Here is a 21209-nt window from a genome sequence, read left to right as displayed (position 1 = left end):
AGTAATAATTGCTAGAGTCACCACAAAGAGTTCAAAGTAATAATTGCTAGAGTCACCATAAAGAGTTTAAAGTAATTGCTAGAGTCACCACAAAGAGTTTAAAGTAATTGCTAGAGTCACCACAAAGAGTTCAAAGTAATTGCTAGAGTCGTCACAAAGAGTTCAAAGTAATCGCTAGAGTCACCACAAAGAGTTCAAAGTAATCGCTAGAGTCACCACAAAGAGTTCAAAGTAATCGCTAGAGTCACCACAAAGAGTTCAAAGTCATCGCTAGAGTCGTCACAAAGAGTTACAAGTAATTGCTAGAGTCACCACAAAGAGTTCAAAGTCATCGCTAGAGTCACCACAAAGAGTTACAAGTAATTGCTAGAGTCGTCACAAAGAGTTCAAAGTCATCGCTAGAGTCACCACAAAGAGTTACAAGTAATTGCTAGAGTCGTCACAAAGAGTTCAAAGTAATTGCTAGAGTCGTCACAAAGAGTTCAAAGTAATCGCTAGAGTCACCACAAAGAGTTACAAGTAATTGCTAGAGTCACCACAAAGAGTTTAAAGTAATTGCTAGAGTCACCACAAAGAGTTTAAAGTAATCGCTAGAGTCGCCACAAAGAGTTCAAAGTCATCTCTAGAGTCACCACAAAGAGTTCAAAGTAATCGCTAGAGTCGCCACAAAGAGTTCAAAGTAATCGCTAGAGTCACCACAAAGAGTTACAAGTAATTGCTAGAGTCGCCACAAAGAGTTACAAGTAATTGCTAGAATCCAAACTGTATTGTACTTACTTGCTAATTTTTTATGAATCTTGAGTGGTTCAGTCGCTCGATGTAACCACTCGTACACTTAATTCGCTGGTTTCTAATCTAGGTCTGACTTACTGTGTGCTTACTATAGCAGTTTTTTAGAACTTTTCTATACATTGAGGAAAATCTAAACATTAAATAAAATGCATTAATTTCGATTCTTTAGCACCAAGATGCAACTCACATCATGTATTTTACACCAACAAAATTATTTTTTAATAAAAAGATAAAATCATTAAAGAATAAAGAAATAAACCCAAGGAGGACAAAAAAGAAGACGTATCTTTACAAAGGAGGACAAAAAAGAAGACGAATCCTTACAATGGAGGACAATAGAGTAAACTTGACGTACTTTTTTGATTGAAGATAAATCAAAAACTTTATTACAACTTTATGAATTATCATACGCGTGGAACTTTGTGCATGGCAGTTTCTTCAACTTATACTTTGTGAGAAGAAGAGCTCTCACTGAGTCAAGGCAGAGTTTAGTTCTTTTACCCACTGTGCAATTATCATCGATAACATTCTCTCAACGTTGGCATTATGCCCAGGAACACAATAGAAAAATTCACACATTTTGAGGAGCTCTGTGCAAAAAGTTCCATTAGAACAGCTATGTATATATATACACCGCATTGTTCTTGAAGAAGTTGATCAAAAAACTTCTCTTTGTCTTTCTGTCTTGATTTAAAAATGTACTACTGGTCAAGCATCTACTGGTTGACATCAAGACGTGTTTCATTTAGGTACTAATGCATGACAAGAGATCATCAAATGCTGTGCAAAAGCACTGACAGTCGCCGAAGGGTGACACCCATATATTCAAATCATCTTTTGCATGTAGATTGGACGCGAGTGTGTGGCGCCTTTGTAGTGCTTCTTTCAGAAGTTCAAGGAAAGAAAACTTTTCTAGATGTGCAGAATTTGTTTTGCTGAATACAAGGTACTGCAGACCTCCAGAGCAGAGGTTTCTTCCTATTTAATGGCTGTAATTTATACCTGAAAGAACAAATAATCTGATAAATTTTTATAGAAACATTCTTGATCAATATCGAGGGCTGATCTAATTTCAGGAAGTACGCTTTTAATGCTTGGAATGGAGGAAACATCCTGTTCATTGCCTGTAGGGTTGCTTTGGTCTAGTATGCTACTAATTAATAGCCACAAAGTGACAGAATTGTTTCAGAGCCTCCGTGTGCACAGTATAAATAGAAAACTAGTTTGATGCTTTAGTACAATAGCTTCAACATCTTCTGCCAGAGAATCTGCATCATGTTGTGAAGAACAAACGGTTTCCTAAGCTCAGTTTTTAATAGTGAAAACACATTCTTTTTCCTGTTAATGCCTCCAAAGTTCAGGTTGTTGCAGTCTCCTCACAACACACTTGTATTTCTTAATAATTTCTTTATGCTATGTTCATATGGTTTCAGAATTTTTATTTACGTTGCTGTCCAACGCAAGCCACCATCTTGTCTGCTTGACAACCAAGGTACTAAACTATTACTCGCAATAATTTCTCTGCACCATGGTTACTTGCATTTGAAACGACTCCAAAACAGCTAATGGCATTTAACTTCAGTAGTACATAGCCTCTTCTTTAATTTTTGGCACATGCAATGTTATTATCAGTTTTTAAATCTTTAAACATTTTCCGCATTTGACAAAGACAAGTGCACCAACTTACAAAGTTGATGATTCGTGACAGCCTGATAAACTAATAACGCAACATTTATTTCAATAACTGTTTTTTTTTTTGGCTGGCAACTAAATCTAAATCTGTACTGACCTTGTACGAATCATAAGCCACACACTTAGTTTCATTTTCTCTCCGCCCATCACCAAAACACAGATACTTAGTCTTTATTTGATCTGAGAATTGACATCCACTCTTTATTTGATCTGAGAATTGACATCCACTCTTTATTTGATCTGAGAATTGACATCCACTCTTTATTTGATTTGAAAATTGACATCCACTCTTTATTTGATTTGAAAATTGACATCCACTCTTTATTTGATCTAAGAATTGACATGCACTTTTTATTTGATCTGAGAATTGATATCCACTCATTATGTGATCTGAGAATTGATATCCACTCATTATGTGATCTGATGAGAATTGATATCCACTCATTATGTGATCTGAGAATTGACATCCACTCATTATGTGATCTGATGAGAATTGACATCCACTCATTATGTGATCTGAGAATTGACATCCACTCATTATGTGATCTGAGAATTGACGTCCACTCATTATGTGATGTGAATTTAACTCTACTCTTTATTTGACTACTAGCACTAACGTTAACCGACATTCTAATGATTAATCACGAACATGACAACAGCGAGCAGGTTGGTTAAGGCTATGTAGTAGTGGTCACTATTATATAGTGGTTCTACTACTCAACACAGTGAACACGCGTCTTATTGTAAAGCTTTACATCTTTGGATCTCTCTATGTTTAGGGAGTCTTTCTATTGAAACCAGAAAATATGAAGTATTATCTTTTTTATCAAAATTAATAAGTATTACACGCGTCTAATGATACTCGAACTCGGTGCTTCTCAATGTTTTTCTGGGTGGCGCCTTCCAGATGATACAAATTTCGTTCGAGCCACTTAAGCAGAAGGGGACTTAGAGGTTGAGGAACGCTGTATACTTCCACAGCGAGGTGAAGGAGAGTTTCAAGAATGTCATGAAAAAGAAAAAAAAATCCCACAATTATAACACAATTTTCGAACTTTTTTTTTACTTTTTATTAAAAAAATAATAAAGTTTCTCTTTCAGACCTTGCGATTTATATGGCAGATGGTGTTTAGATCATCTGTTTTGTTTATATGGCAGATGGTGTTTAGATCATCTGTTTTGTTTATATGGCAGATGGTGTTTAGATCATCTGTTTTGTTTATATGGCAGATGGTGTTTAGATCATCTGTTTTGTTTATATGGCAGATGGTGTTTAGATCATCTGTTTTGTTTATATGGCAGATGGTGTTTAGATCATCTGTTTTGTTTATATGGCAGATGGTGTTTAGATCATCTGTTTTGTTTATATGGCAGATGGTGTTTAGATCATCTGTTTTGTTTATATGGCAGATGGTGTTTAGATCATCTGTTTTGTTTATATGGCAGATGGTGTTTAGATCATCTGTTTTGTTTATATGGCAGATGGTGTTTAGATCATCTGTTTTGTTTATATGGCAGATGGTGTTTAGATCATCTGTTTTGTTTATATGGCAGATGGTGTTTAGATCATCTGTTTTGTTTTTTTACGGTTAACGAACAGGGTGTCATGCGGCCAACACAATGATCAACCGCTCTTACTTTCGACAACTAAAGTCAGGTACCTATTAGAGTTGGCTGGGCTCATGGGCGCCCTAGAAATACCGAAATTCCCAGTCTACACCGATATTTAAACCCAGAACCCCGGTTCGGAAGCCAAGCGCTTAACCACTCAGCCACCTCGCCCCCCCCCCCCAATCATATATATTAATTAATTGAATTGTTTCCCAGCCATTTAGAAAGAGAAGTGTTGGTATGTGGGTGCTGGTAGAGGGCTGTAAGCTCCGGCGCCAAGCGCGATCCGTAGTAATAAGAAGAGAGATTGTCATAAATAGGCCATTACTGATGTATTGCTGCTGGTCAAAAAAAAAGTGGCAACACTGGCCAATAATGTCGGAGTGACATTCAATGTACATATGATTTACGGACGTGTGTAATGGGCTTGATGGTTTTTTAATATCATCATCATATTAAAAGGAAGACGTCTCTGCTATAAGGTGCAATAGTGTGACGATCCGTCCACTGAACAAAAATAATCGACCTCATCAAATGACGCAGAAATATTATATTTTGGACATAATAAGCGCCGTGATCACGCGTTTGTCCAAATTATTTTCCTCCACTTCTCCCCCCCCCCCTTTTTGTGTTTAGCACATTGATTTGTCTAAGTCAAGCCCCATTTGTTGCTCACCATTGTACTCCCCTCGATAATTTCTTCGTTATTTTAGTGTCCTATCAACCTTGTTGACTTTCTAGCGTGAGACGGTCTGAGCTCCTTTCATGTTTTTGCGAGTCGGCCAGACTATTCCCTCCCCTTTGTCTAGACTCTAGACCCTGAGCGCATGCCGCGCTTGACCTCTGCCCAGGTGTTCTTAAATAAGTGGGAGGCGCTGATCTTGACCGGATATCCCATTGCCTATTATGACATATCACGTGATCTATTATCTTGTTACTGGATTTGAGTTTCTGTTAGCCCCCTAGTTCCTGCACCTGTTCCTGTTTTTGATCCTTTCGCTTGCCTGCTATTGAATCCATCCTTAACTCCGTGACTGGTGGAAGGAGCCTCTAGTGTCTCAAGTCCATTATCAGCCCCCGCAGCCTGCTTATTCATCGTTTATTTTGTCCTACCTCCGCTGCGTCCCTTGCACTTCAAGGACATACAAAGGCGGCCGGGCAATTCAAATCTCAACTGGAGTTTTCAGCTGGAGCTTGTTCCTCCCATCGCTGATACTCAAGCTAAACGACTTGAACAGTCTACGGCACCAAGGCAGAGGCATAAGCTACTGTGAGGACTACGACTGTACGCAGGATTAATAAAGCTAAGTTTATAAACTCATATTTGTATCACCAGAAGTCACTATGATGATCTGATTATTTCGTCTATCCTTATTATAGATAGGTTACTTTAGGATGTATAATTATACTCAACACCTTTGCAACCATTTTAGCTTTCATTACATTAAAGATATGTATCTTGTTAACTAAAGGGATTCACTTCTCTATTATATGCTACCTGTGTGTTTTGTTTCCCTATGCTACCTGTGTGTTTTGTTTCCCTATGCTACCTGTGTGTTTTGTTTCCCTATGCTACCTGTGTGTTTTGTTTCCCTAATCTACCTGTGTGTTTTGTTTCCCTATGCTACCTGTGTGTTTTGTTTCCCTATGCTACCTGTGTGTTTTGTTTCCCTAATCTACCTGTGTGTTTTGTTTCCCTATGCTACCTGTGTGTTTTGTTTCCCTATGCTACCTGTGTGTTTTGTTTCCCTATGCTACCTGTGTGTTTTGTTTCCCTATGCTACCTGTGTGTTTTGTTTCCCTATGCTACCTGTGTGTTTTGTTTCCCTATGCTACCTGTGTGTTTTGTTTCCCTATGCTACCTGTGTGTTTTGTTTCCCTATGCTACCTGTGTGTTTTATTTCCCTATGCTACCTGTGTGTTTTGTTTCCCTATGCTACCTGTGTGTTTTGTTTCCCTATGCTACCTTCTGTCGGTGCCCACGGAGAGTCAACGCTGCTCTAACAAAGGAATAGTAATGTTTTTCTAGTGGATTACAATAATGGCACTTGTCTCTAAACTGTATTTATATTTTGAGACTTTTTGTCTATTGTAAGTGTTTATTTCCATCATAGATCCATGTGTAATGTATTTTTAGTCTTAAGAAATTCTGTTGTTCATTTTGTGCTTTTTTCTCATTAGTTTATATTTTATTTAAAAAAAATTTTCTAAATAAGACAGTGTCTACTTTGCCTGATGTAGATCTAGACATTCTAGAGAAAGCCAAGGCAAAGTAGGAAAAGAATCTTTGAAAACTCTCGGCATTTTGTAGACTGCCGCCTTTCGCACTTTGCCAATTTGTACATACATACACACATACACATATATATATATATATATATATATATATATATATATATATATATATATATGTGTGTGTGTGTATGTGTGTGTCTGTAACTTCTAGAGAGCCTTAGACAACTTTCTTGCATTATTATCTGCACCAACACATTCTGTAAGTGGCAGTGCTAAACAAGTAAGAAGCGAGTACATTCCCTTGAAACAGACTCCTATAGAAATCCAGCAGCAAAAAGCTGGCTAAATGATGAAGAAGAAGCTCCACAAATGAATTCAACTGGAGACTGTCCATTCTATTTTTTGAATGGCAGACTGAACGAAGTACAATAAAGTAGGGCACGGGCCAGTACTAATATGAGAATGACAACATTGACACATTTGAATGTACATTTCTACTAAACTACAAAGTTTTATTTTTATCACAAACGACTTATTTATCTAATGTGAGAGTGTAATAATGACAAAACACACACACAAACACGACCTTCATAGACTAATACATTCAAATAGTTAACATTTACATTCACAGTTGAGCTCCTAATAGCCAATAAGATTTCTTTTTGTTATATAAACGCTTTTACTATATGTTTAGCATAGAGTGCGTCTGTATCCCTTTGAAAACCTAAGTACTTTTTAAGGGCATAAAACATACTCATTTATAGTATAATGTTTGTAAAAATTTCTACAGACATGAAATAGAGAGGCAAAAATAATTACAATATTTGTTTCTAGCCAGGAGTAAATAGTTGTTTCTTTTAACCAAATATTTGCCTGAATGGCCAAGTGACAAAATTAACAATTTTATCCAGAAATCCTTCGTCATTTTTAGCTTTGGCTTCTAAATACTTTCTCTCCAACACTTCCGTTTTCTGTTGATTCTCACGTCTTTCTTTCTCCAACTGCTCCAATTGCTCCCGTTCTATCCTCTCCCTTTCCAATCGTCTATTATGTTCCATGTCTCGTATCCTATTCTCTTGTTCCATTTGTACAGCTCTGCGCTTCTCGTCCTCAAGTCTTTCTTTCTTCAGCTGCTCCTCGTACTCTTCTCTTTGGCGGCGCAACAACTCTTCAAATTCTTTTTGGCGCTTGGCTTCTTCTATTTTCATCTTTTCTTTTTCTTCCGCCACGCGCTCTGATAGTTTGATCTCGTCTTGGATTGTATTTTTCAGGGACAACACTGTCTGTACAAGATCATGGAGTGCTCCAGTACCGTTGTCTTGGGTGTTTATACTGCCGTACAATGTTTCAGCTCGGATTAAAAGGTCACCAAGGCTAGCTTTCCTGTTTTCTGGCTCCATAGTACCTTGAATTACTTGCAGCTTTTGTATGATCAGACTGGTCTCTCGCATTGTTTCCTCACGAATCATTGGCTTTTTGGCTTCCACGATCACACGTTCACGAGCTTTTCTAGCTTTTTCAAAATTGTCATCTTTATAACGATGACCGTGAACTGTCAGATGATCAACCATTTGAATAAGTTCAGTTATTTGTTTAGACTTTTTCTCTTCGTCTTTGGTTCTGTTGTCAAAAAGTAGAACTCGCCCATTGCATTCCTGTAAAAGTTCATGAAACACTCCTTCCTGTTCCTGGCACCACTCATGAAACGTTTTCCCAGTCTCTTCACTGTCTGACTCGAAGTTGTCGCCACAAGTCATAACAAGGATACAAAAGTCTTTCACAAAGCTTTCGCCAAATATTTTCTTCAAAAAGGCGATCGTGTCTTGATCTTCCACAGTGAATCTCCCACCAAACTTGACGACAAGCAGGAAGGCGTGATAGCCTTTTGGGTTGACGGAGATCGCGTAAGACATGGCATCCATGACGAGTCTGGTCGATTTTTCATTGTCCATTCTAGTGTCCCCAACACCTGGTCCATCGACCACTTTAATCACACGACCATTGACCTCGCTCACCTCGTACTGAATTTCTTTGGTAACCGATGCTGTACTTGATCGACTGTAGAACATTTTTCTATTAAGTATTGTGTTGCCGAGTGCACTTTTCCCATTCCCAGTTTTGCCAATCATTAGAAGATCAATATCACAAGGTGTAGAAGACATTGTTCAGCTGTGGAAAACCCACAAAAGTTTTAAAGAAATACAAAGCAACAAAGGTACAGTACTGATCTATATTGTTTTAAATATCAAAACGTGTTCTTAAACAAAAGACTGCTAAATAGACTATTTGTAAAATAGCTCGATAATCTTTGCAAAGCTTCTAACAATCACTCTGTCTGAGACAATGTTTGTATACGTTAGTTCTCCCACACCCAATCTCGAATAATGTTGAAATTTTGCACAATTATATATTCTCTTACAAAACAAGAATCATTTAAAAAGTTAGTTAATTAAATATTTATAATTATTTTTTTTTGTTTGGTATCGAACAAGAGAATGAAATTGTTCTTGACAGATGGTATAAGTTGAATTAGTTCCCTTGAGGAGGCTCAAGTCTCAGTTCAAATTGAAGTCGTATAACTTTTAAAAAAAAAATACGATCTCGATAACATTGAACCAAATACCGGCTTCTCCCCTCCTCCTTTCCCAACTGGTCCAGACAAGTGATAGGAGTAGATGGCAGTAGCAAATCTAAAAGCATGAAATAGCGCTTAACAAAAACTTTTGTGATTAAAATATTTCTAATCGCACAGATTTATCATTTTTAGTAGGGGGCACCGGATAGTCGCTCCGGCTCCGGCTTCTGCCAAATATTCGGCACTTTTTCACTATCCGGCACTATCCGGCTCCGGTCGGATATCACTACCGGATAGTAAAAGCTACACCTTGTATTTTTATTTATATTGTTTTGCGCCTCCGCGCAAAGTGTTTTTCAGATACACCAAACGGAGGTAACACTTAAATATCGAAACAACACAGCCGAAAGGCAAACAATATAAAGGTAGTCGAAGCTGATAAACGATGTGGAACAAGAAGTTTAAACTAAATCTCTATGTTAATACAAATATACCAATAAAGTGGACATGATTCAATAATGTCAGTTCTGAAATACATTAACGTTTTTGTTTCAAATAAAAGAATTTGTTTTTAAAACTATAAACTATGACTATGCACCAAATATTTTCTAGTACAAAGACAAGGCGTGTTAGTCAAAATAGATATTAAACTTTACATTATAAATTCACATTACATACGTAACAGCGATGTCTGGCACATTTTAAAAGCTTGTCTTGAGCTTTGAGTGATCAGTAAACATGTAATATTCCTTAACTACGTCAGGCTGATAATCTGTCTAGATGTGCGGGTATATCTCCAGAGGTAGAGATGAGCACCCCCCCACCTCTTTTTGTTTGTTTAGTCCATAACATTGAGTTCACAGATATGCAGCTGACCACATTAAGCCAAATGTCAACATGTTGGCACTGTCTAGAGGTCACATCTTATGAGGGAACTGAGTTTGTTTATTTGGAGAAGAATTTTTATTAGGGGCGGGACTACAAGCCAAATCTCTACAAGGTTAATCTGGTATGAGTTTGTTTATTATGAGATAGGTTGTCAATCAAGGGTCTGGACCACAAGCCACACCTTTTATACTATTGGCAGGGACAATAAGTTTGTTTACTTAAAGTCTCAAGACCAGGGGTATCCTTAAAGGGAGGGCTCAAGAGACTCAACACCCCCCAACTTCTTATTTGTTTAATCCATGACAATATATTGATAGACATTGACCATTCTTAAGCCAGAATGGATTAACGCAGATTGTTGAGAAATATTGACACTGTCTAGAGGTCACTAGATGATGACACTAATTTGTTTACTTGGAGAGAAATGTCATTTAGGGCGCTGAACACACGTTCGTTGCACAATAAAATAAAACAAAGATGTGCATGTATGCGTGTATGTATTTTTGTTCCCTTGTATTACAACCTTTAGAAAGAAAGCTAATTTCATTGTTTGATTCTATTGACTTAATATATAAAGGAAAACCTTACAGTAAAATTTAATATCGCAGAAAATACATTGATCTGAAGCACCACAATTAGATTTAGCAAAGAAAAAATATGCTGGAATGTTAAGAAACTAAGGTACAGATATAATTTATCTATATGCTTGACTGACCATGCCAATGTGTTCTCTATTTTTTCCTGCACACTCAACACTATTGCGTATGCCCAAGGAAAAAAAAACGCGTGAAGGTCAACACAATCCTCTATACACACTACACTAGGACAACATGTGTAGGCTCACTACGTCTATCTGACCAAGGTTGTTACAATGTCGAACACAAAGTCTATTTATGTTGTTTTTTTTGGTAAGGAAGGTGTGGGTGACTTTTTTTTTTCTATAGTTGGTTTTCCTAATTCTCTTAGCTCTATATAACAGTAGATCTAAACATAGATATCAATAATAGGCCTACAGACTGCAATTAAATCTATGCTTTGCAACATTTAAGGCTCAGGCTATGAGTAGGTATAATAGATGTTCCTGCTGTTAATAAAATATCGTTTGCCGCAAATGGATTAATAAATATATGACCTACTACGCTTCAGATTCCAACTATTAACCAACAGCTATCAGTATTAAGCCCTTGAAGCCAGAACCAGAAGCAGTCTTTGGACTTCAAATTACAAGTCTGGTGACCAGTTGTTGGTCAGAAATTCTTGAACACATACATCCAAACACCATACAAGCCAGATGAGAGATTTACATTAGTAACTAGTTCAATATATACTAACATATTTTACATTGACCCTCCAACACACAGCCTTTATAGTTGGTGGCCTCGTACATACACACGGACACGCTCATGCTGCACAGATTAATTTTTGTTTATAAATACTGTTCATCTTTAATAAATCAATCAGTAACAGAGTTTAAAACAATAAGGTATATAAAAGGAAAAAAATAACAACAAATATAGTTATGTTATTTAACAGTTTCGTAAAATGTTAAGCTATTTACAAGACACTTAGGTATTCGTCTCCGGCTTCGGCCCCGGCCGAATATCAAATTTTACTATCCGGTCATTTCCGGCTCCGGCCGGATATCAAAAAGTTCTATCCGGTGCACCCCTAATTTTTATTCTAGCTCTATTAAAAATTTAATTACATGACTGATCCAAACTAAATGATACAATTACACTTAATAAAAGCTGTAGTTTTGTTTTTTAATTTGTTAGGAGTCGCGGTGGATGAGTGGTAAAGCTATTGGATTCCGAACCGGGGTTCGAATCCTGGTGAAGACTGGGATATTTAATTTCGGGATCTTCGGGCGCCCATGAGTCCACAGAGCTCTAATGAGTACCTGACATTTGTTGGGCAAAAGTAAAGGCGGTTGGTCGTTGTGTTGGCCACAAAACACCCTCGTTAACCGTAGTCCACAGAACCAGATGACCTTTACATCATCTGCCCGATGGACCACAAGGTCTGACAGAGGAACTTTACTTTTTTTACTTTTAAGTATTTGTTATGTTTTTCTTGTATTAAGTTATGTTTTTCTTATACATATAATTCTCTTCTTCCCGCAACAGTTTGGACGAGCAAGAAGTAAAGGAAAGATCACACTCTTATTTCTGCGGATAGTAATCCCACGAAAAAACAAGAGAGGTGGAGAACAAGTGGGTCGCTACGGATGGCTGCGCGCTGGACTGTCAAACCCTGCCCGCTCCCATCCTCCTTCGTCCCGCGGGAGGTTTGGACAAAGTAAACTATCTTCAACTCTGAAGGAACATCCGAAACATGTAAAACATTTTACAAACACTAAATAGCAGCGCCGGACTTAACCATTTTGACCAAGAAGTCATGGAAAGAGAACAAATAATCTACTATATATATTCACCCGTCATTAAATAGCAGGGCAGGACTTAAACATTGTGGGGCCCTATGCGAAACGGATTTCGCGGGGTCAAGTTAGGGTAGGGAAGCGGACAATAAGTGAAATTTAAGAGTTTGTATAAGAAAATAAATTCGTCTGTGCATTTTATTTATTCTTAATACATAATTACTTTACGACCCTGCGTGTATCAAAGTCATGCAGTATATCATGATAATTCTGTTTCCTACATAGATCACGCTCAATAGCAAGAATTACCAAATGTTTCAATCTATCTTTAAGAATTGTTGACCTTAAGTAATTCTTCATTAGTATGAGGCACGAGAAGCTTCTTTCACCAGATTACACAATTACGGCTAATGCATAATACCACTTTTATTTATCGCACGTAGGATTGGCATTTTCCATTTTGAATGACCCCAAAATGACAATTTTTGTCTATATATTTCATGAAATTTTAAGGACTTTTTCGTATATTTTGTAATTTCGGGAGATTTTCAGGAGCTCTTGGTAAATCGACAGCAGGGCACAGGAAATCTGTTTAAGTTATAAAATGGTTTAATTTAATAATTTATACACCTTGAATAGGCGCGGATCCTATGAAAGTGCGTGGCCCACTGCGGTCGCATAGGTTGCAGTGGCCTAAGGCCGGCCCTGCAAAATATCGGCGTATGCTACGCCGCCGGTCGACAAGTGTATACACTATTCTCTTCGTCCCCTGACCATGTGGGACACGAATCATGGAAAGATAGCTCTTTGTGCAAGTCGGACTAGAGTTACTCCATGTAACTTTCGAGGCAAAAAAAAAGAGGGGGGGAGGAGAACAAGTAATCTACTCAGTAATCACCCGTCACTAAATAGCAGGGCCAGAATTAACCATTGCGGGGACCTATGTCAAACGGATTACGCGGGTCCCAGTTTGGGTAGGGATACGAATAATAAGTGAAAATTAAGAGTTTGATTTAGAAAATAATTTCGTCTGTGCATTTTATTCATTCTTTACTACGTACAGAATTACTTTACGAGCCTTGCGTGTAGCGAAGTCATACAGTATATCATAAAAATTCTGTTTCCTGCATAGATCAAGCTCAATAGCAAGAATTACCAAATGTTTCAATCTATCTTCGAGAATTATTGAACTAAAGTAATTCTTCATTAATTTGAGGGATGAGAAGCTTCTTTCACCAGATTCCACAATTACGAGTATTGTATAAAGCGTTTTTTTTTATTGCGCGTAGAATTGAATGACACCCCAAAATGACAGTTTTGTCTATATTTGAGGAGATTTTTAAATGAGTTTTCAAATGATTTTAATACTTTCTGGAGATTTCCAGGACTTTCCAGGAGCTCCTCTTAAATCAGGAGGCCGCGGGAAATCTTTTATAAGTTATAAAATAGTGCAATTAAATAATTAAAAAACAAACAATGAAATAAAAGTACAAAGCTTGAAAGAACGTCTTACCTCAGAAAGAACTCGTCTCCACTTTCGACACAGATGCAGTTTTTCTCCAAAGCGAACACTTTATCGGGGAAAAAAGCGATTACGGATTTTCCCAATTAATACTCACGAAAAGAACGATCCGATATTCTAATGTTCTGCTGTGGTAGGGAAGCTATTCTACATTTAAGGCGGCGCTTCAAAATTTTAAATTAATTTTTTTTTCTAGCCAAGAACAATGAAATGATTGGATAAAATACAACAAAAATAATTCAGGAATAGGTGTTTGTAGTGAGTAATTTGTTGTTTTTTTTATATTGAAGAGGTATTTTTTTACCATCATATCAAACCCCTCTGAAGGGGGGTTTAAACTCAAAACCCCTTTGACTACACTCATAGAATTGTGAGTGTATAATTTGATTTGTTTTTAATATTAAAGAGGTAAAGAGGGGTTTAAACTCAAAACTGTGTGAAACTGGGCTTCATTCCGGGGGGGGGGGTCCCCCCCATCTACGCCCATGATTTATATATATATATATATATATATATATATATATATATATATATTAAAGCTCTGGCTCCGCTCCTGATTATTTGCGTACACAGTCTACCCCTACCCTGGCCTATTTATTTTGTGTATGTGTTCATTTTCCCTATAATTTTAACTTGGTAATACCTTCACAAATGATGAATCCTTTCATTTTTCGGGAAAATTAGTAGCCAGATAACATTAGACTTGCAGAGTTTGACATGTAAGTAATTGTTTTATTTAGTGGATTTACGCACACACTAGATTTTAAATGTTTTGCACTTCATGTTTTAATTATTTGTTTTTGCTATGATAAAAATGGAGTTTTATTTACGGTACATCAAGAATACAAAAATAAGCTGATTATTATGTGCAATATATAATACGCCTAACATTAAAGACAAAAAAGTTCTAATTTTTTTTTAGACCACTCCATATGACAAAATATCATCCTATAGAGTAGACGTATGAAATATGTTTCATTCTGTGGCATTTTACGTCTCGTGAGACGATCTTTTCCCTTTGCAGCTTCTTGTGTGACTAAAGAGGCCAATCCTTGATACACAGCTTCGATCACAGGTTGGGCATATAAAATCACCAGGCGCCATTGCATTTTCACCCTTCTTTCTACTTCTGTTGTGTATGACATCTGCAATCTGTGACCCTTCCTTTATGCTCTCTCTCCATGTGGATCTGTCCAGTGCCACCTCTTCCCAGTTGCCAGTGTCGATTTTGAAGAGCTTCATGTCGCGTTTGCATACATCCGTATAACGTAAAAGTGGGCGACCAGCGGCTCTCCTGCCTTCAATTAGATCGCCATACAGGATGTCCTGTGGAAGTCGACCTACTGGCATTCTACGAACGTGGCCAAGCCAGCCAAGGCGTCTGCTGCTGATAACAGAGCGGATGTCCTGGCATCCTGCTCTATGTAGCACTTCCTCATTTGTTATCTTATCTTGCCACCTTATTTTAAAGATCCGCCTTAGGCATCGGAGGTGGAAGACATTCAGCTTTTTTTCCTGCCATGAGTAGGTTGACCATGTTTCACTTCCGTACAGCAAGGTGCTCAACACACAGGTCCGGTAGTACTGCTAGTCAGCAATATGTTGTCCCAGACTCTTTTCTGCAACCGTGACATGGTGGCCATTGCCTTGGCTATCCTGTTGTTTATGTCTTTATCCAGTAGAGTGTTGTTGGATATGATGGAGCCAAGGTAACAAAAGTGATCAACAATTTCTAGTGGTTGGCCATTAATGCTTACTTGAGGTGCAGTGTTTGTGTTTTGGACAAGTATCTTAGTCTTGCTTTGACTGATGTTTAAGCCGAACTTCTATCAAGCAGCAGATAGTTTGTCAACCATGGACTGTAGCTGAATATCAGAATCAGCCACAATAGCTGCATCATCAGCATACAGGAGTTCCCTGACGAGTAGCTTCCTAACCTTGGTTTTTGCCCGCAGCCTTGATACATTAAATAGTTTTCCAGAGGATCTTGTATGGAGAAACACACCTTCGTTTATGTCGCTGTACGCATAATGCAGTAGACAGGAGAAGAATATGCCAAACAGAGTAGTTGCGAGCACACATCCCTGCTTGACACCACTGCAAACCTCAAAAGGTGCTGATTGGGCTCCATTGAATTTTGACAGTACAATTAGTTTCCTCGTGAAAACACTCAATTAACTTCAGTAGTTTGGGAGGGCAACCTATTTTCCTCAGGAGTTTGAAAAGGCCACTTCTGCTGACCATGTCAAAAGCTTTAGTCAGATCGACAAAAACAACGTAAAGGGGTCTGTCTCTCTCTCTAAATTTCTCCTGCAGTAGTCGTAGAGAAGATATCATGTCTATAGTGGACCTACCACTCCTGAATCCACACTGAGACTCTGGGTAGACTCTAGAAGCTATCACTTGCAGCCTGGATAGTGCCACTCTAGCAAAGATTTTGCCCACTATACTGAGGAGAGAGATACCCCTATAGTTGTTGCAATCACTCCGATCCCCTTTGTTCTTGTATATTGTGACTATAGTTGCGTCACGCATGTCCTGTGGGACATGACCTGTTACCCAACAGCGGCAGAGGAGAATATAGAGTTCAGGGAGCAGGAGTGATTCGTTGACTTTCACTACTTCCACTGGGATACCATCACTCCCAGGAGATTTTCTATTTTTTAAGCAGTTAATTGCTTTTTTGAGGTCATTAAGGCTCGGAAGCTCATCTAGGCATTCCAGTACTGGAAGATCTGGTAGAGAAGCCAGGGCGACATCATCTACTGTATTCTGTGTGGCATATACTTCGAGGTAGTGTTCTGTCCATCGTTCTAGCTGCTTGGTTTGATCTGTAATTTTTTCTCCTGATTTGGATAGAAGGGGGGCAGGCTTAGACACTGCTGGACCCAGGGCCGCTTTAATGACATCAAATAGAGCTTTGCTATTTCCTGAGTGGAGACTATCTTGGATTCTGTTGCAGGTATCCCTCCAAAAGTTGTTAGCACATTTTCTAGCCATTTGTTTTGCCTCTTTATTAGCACTTTTGAAGGCCTCCAAAGATTTTGGATTAGGCTTTGTCTTGTGAGCGAGGTGTGCAGATCGTTTTTTCTCGATGCAAGGTTCCATATGTGCTAGATTCGCCTCAAACCAGTCTACATTTTTGTGTTTTTGAGGCCCAAAGGCGGTGATTGCCGAACTGTAGATTACGTCTCTTAATTTCTCCCATCTGATCGAGATGTCTTCTTCATCACTTAACGAGGGGACTGAACTGTTCAGGAGCTCGCCAAAGAGTGCACACTTCTCTGGGTCACCTACATGGTTGACGTTAATTCGCCTAGTTCTGGGTTGAGTGGAAGTGTAAGCCTTCTTGAGAAGTAGTTTGATTTTGCTTAACACTAGTGAATGGTCTGAGTTGCAGTCCGCACTATGGTATGAACGGGTGTGGATGACACTTTTCAGATCCATCCTTCGGGTGATGCAGAGGTCAAGCTGGTGCCACCTTTTTGAGCGTGGGTGCTGCCAAGAGACTTTATGGCGTTCCTTGCCAGAGAAGAATGTATTTGTTACACACAGTTCATGAGAGCTACAGAACTCGAGTAGCCTTTGGCCATTGTCATTTATTTTGCCAACACCATGAGGTCCCAAGCATTTTGGCCATGCATCATTTCCATCACCAACACGGGCATTAAAGTCTCCATTTATATAGAGGTGCTCGGATTTTGGAATACTTTTAATTACGTCCTCTAGAGCTTGAAAGAATCTGTCTTTGTCCTCTTCTGGTGCAGCAAGGGTTGGTGAGTAAGCACAGATTATATTAACTTTGCCTTGCGGTGATGCAAATTTCATGTGTGCTACTCTTTCGTTGCCAATGGGAAACATTGCAATGCAGGGGACGAGACTGTTTCTTATTGCAAAGCCGACGCCATGTATTCTAGGGCTTTGTTCTGGTTTTCCTTGCCAGTAGAATGTATAGTTGCTTTCTGTAAGAGATCCACTGTCTGCCAGTCTGGTTTCTTGCAGGCAGGCCACATCAATGTTTAGTCTGCTGAGTTCTCTGTCGATGATAGCTGTTTGTCGCATGTCGGTGACGAGTTCAGGGTCAGTATTGAAGCCAGGACACATTGTCCGTATGTTCCAGCTTGCTAAACGCATTAATGTTGAGGGTTTTCTTTTCATTTTATTTGCAGGTGCGGGTGAGCAGCTTGCTTTTTGATTTTGTCTTAGCACCAAGCACCCAGTGGTGCGGCAAGCTGTGGCGGGATAGCACTTTATTGTCCGAGGGCTGCTCGGCTTAAGGCAGGCAGTAGCTATCCAGTGAGGCTAAAAAAGCCCCTCCTACCGTCAAGAGTGGTCCCTGGCGTTCCAGCTTACGCCAATCAGCTAGAAACTTATCACCGGTAACTACCACTCTCCGTGTTTTTTCAAAGACATTTCTGTCAGAGATGGAGTGACCTCTCCATTGCTGGGGGAAAGCCTGGGCGTTAAATTTGCGAGTGCTGGGCTGCCCACACGTCAGCACCCGCCTCTCTTCCATACTGACCGGGTCCAAAGGGATGGCGAGCCATCACAATTTGGGGACAGGTGGCTGCAGGAGTTTGCCAGAGAGCAGTAGTCTTACTACTGTCCCCCCGCCTATGTTTAATAGTTCATTATTTGAGTGTGTTCTTGTGTGCTCTAGTTCTGCCCTTGGTAAAATGCATTAAATACATTCCTTTACACTTTGTAACCTTCCTAAGCTGACAATGATTTGACCGGTAGCAGAACAGTTGTATGAAAAGGAATTAGATTGAGAACGATAAGTTTCCGTTGGTCACTTTATGTTAATAACAGAACACGCTTGGGTTAGGATACACACCGCCGTCCCAACTGTAATAGATTACGATACTGCTGACTGTTCACTTTGTTCATTGTTTGTAGCAATGCATACACTATAGGAATTGTAAAAAAAAATACGTTTTCATTTGTTCCAATTTTAACATGATGAGAGCGATAGTAACATTGGAATGTTCAGTTCACATTGATAGGGAGTGATAGCCCAAACATAATGGCCGCCAGTAAACCAGCTGACAACCAACGGGCTGGCTTATTGGGAATACCCGTTAACATTTTAAGAAAACCTATAGAAGGGTGTTTCTCAAACTTTTCTGGTAGCGCCCTCACCCCTTAAATTAGCTAATGACATGGTGTGGTTCTGTACAGTGGGTATTTTATTAAAGTGATTCCTAGTTCCTGAATTAAAGCTTTGTATTTATTACATACGAATTTTCATTACGTATTTGAATTAATAGTTTGAATTTTAATCTCCAGCATAACGTTCTTATTAGAATGTGTGTTCTGTAATTGTTAAAAATAGTAATGTACACTAAATTATAATATCAGAAACGCATTGTCTGATCAATACAATTTCATCGTAACATCAAGGCATCTTTATAGTCAAAAACAAAAGATCGTTACAATATATATATATATATATATATATATATATATATATATATATATATATATATATATATATATATATATATATATATATTGTTACTATTCTCCTATCCAGGCTCTCTTCAAACTGCACCACACGACACAACGAACTTAAAGAACCTCACAACTCAGGGCTCCAAAGTAACAGTAGCAATTTAATTTCGAATACAATACAACACTCTACAGTTGGCAACAATATTACACAAACTGTCCAAAAACCTAGCCTTGCTCCGCCTGAATTCACACACCGTACTGTTTCTAACTTCGCCTCGTACTGGTCACATTGCGAGGTAACGTGAAGTCCCGTCTTTCTGACACACTCGCTCTTATATACTGTCTCTACTGGCCTTCTAGAATCGGATGGAACGTTCTTGACCACTCAGAATGATCACAATCGCCGTGACTTGCGTGCGTAATATTTACACACAGGTCGTTGCCGAACTGGCATGTACTGTCACTGGTCACAGTTGACCGCTCGTCCTGCGCTGGACTGGGGCGATTTGCGTCGGCTGACTACACACACACCATTACCCCCATCTCTGCCACCACCAGATTTATAACAATATATATAAATATATACTAAAAAGATTCCAGAAAAAAAAAATCACCCTACGTGTGTGTGTGTGTGTGTGTGTGCAAAGGAAAAAAAAATCAACCACCCAACCTCATTCGAAAGAACTCATGGCTATTACGCCCATGACCAGCATGTGATGTCAAAACCTACGGAACAACCAGATAGACCTGTTAACTACCTCACTCTAAGATCAATGTAAGTCAACAATCACAAAGAGGAGTCGCTCAACCAATGGGCATCAGGAAACACAGCCAGAGCCATGTACAAAGAAATGACAAAGCCAGACAAACTGAACAGTATTACTTTCTTCCTCACAAGGAGCAATTTACAATCTTCCAACTAAGAACAGGATACACGCCTTTAAATTATCAACTTAACAAAAGAAATCCCACACTGCGCCCACCCAGAGCCTACTACCACTGCAGCTTAACAACCTAAACAACTGAAGAGAACAGCACACTAATTGTCCTTGGCACATTCTACAGAAGAGCTGACAGCTCAGTCACAACAAAGCTGGCTAGAAGAAGTCAAGTCTGCACTTAACGATGATGTTTAGCACAATTATAAAACGACTAGCATTGCATCTACAAGTAGTTCTCTATTGAAATAAAAAATCATATGAATTGTCATAGTGAATGTAAGTGCCTATGAAAAGTTTGAGCGTGTGAGTGTTTTTGTTTGGGGGGGGGGTGATGTATAATACGGTTTATGTAGATGTATTTTTCTAAATGAGGTGCGTCTCTAAATACAGATCTATGACTGAGAAGTTAAAAAAATTATATATATATATATATATATATATATATATATATATAGCTTATATTAATTATTTATCGGTACTTCTATAATTTATTTAATTATTTAATCTATTTAATTTATTGAAGATTAAAACTTTAGTGTGGTTTGGGGGCATTCTTATATGACAGGATGCAATAGAGGATTCCAAGAAGGGTATGCTTTAATTAACACTGTGCTTTACTAGCCTATCATTTGAGGAATACCAAAAGAAAAATTGGGCGGTCCAAAAATGATGCTATGTTAGTGTGAAGCTGGTTGTTCCATTGAATAAACAAGGGCCAAAAACTGTGTCATTGAGGTAGAGGCTTTTGAATTGGATGTGGATGTGTGCGTGGGAGGGTTAGAATGCAGACAGACGAAAAGGCTACAAGTTTACCGCCTAAAAAGTATTTGTGCAAAGTCTATAGTAAAGTATTTCCAATGTAGCGCAGCACGACTATCTGCTTGTTAAGACTTATATTTTAAGAAGCATATTTAAATGTAATTTTTCCATGTAGCATTTTAACAAATCTATTTAAATTGAAAATAATTAACTACTATATAAACAAGTCAAGAATTAACAACCAGTATTACATAAACATATGAAAACAAAAAGGCTATAAAACAAAACATTAAATATCATATGATAAAACTAATAAAAAATTTTCAGATCATTGTCGTTGACTTTCGTCAATTTTTGGAATGT

At 38.4% G+C, this 21209-nt stretch overlaps 1 protein-coding gene across 2 annotated transcripts; it reads right to left on the bottom strand.

Annotated features, from left to right (window-relative positions):
• Window positions 1-6817: 6817 nt before the first annotated feature.
• Window positions 6818-13816, bottom strand: LOC106065861 (uncharacterized). 2 transcript variants are annotated; one of them, XM_056013589.1, is made up of 2 exons: window positions 13684-13816; window positions 6818-8499 (listed from the first exon to the last, which is right to left on the bottom strand). In XM_056013589.1, the coding sequence occupies exon 2, from the start codon at window positions 8490-8492 to the stop codon at window positions 7188-7190; it is 1305 nt and encodes a 434-aa protein (XP_055869564.1). In that variant the 5' UTR covers window positions 8493-8499; window positions 13684-13816; the 3' UTR covers window positions 6818-7187. The 2 variants fall into 2 exon arrangements, with proteins under 2 accessions (XP_055869564.1, XP_055869565.1); XM_056013590.1 differs by lacking the exon at window positions 13684-13816 and adding an exon at window positions 13662-13683.
• Window positions 13817-21209: the final 7393 nt, after the last annotated feature.

The sequence above is a fragment of the Biomphalaria glabrata genome, chromosome 16 (genome assembly GCF_947242115.1).
Source record: "Biomphalaria glabrata chromosome 16, xgBioGlab47.1, whole genome shotgun sequence".
NCBI classification, from domain to species: Eukaryota; Metazoa; Mollusca; class Gastropoda; family Planorbidae; genus Biomphalaria; species Biomphalaria glabrata.
This window is presented reverse-complemented; position numbering and strand designations above follow the sequence as displayed.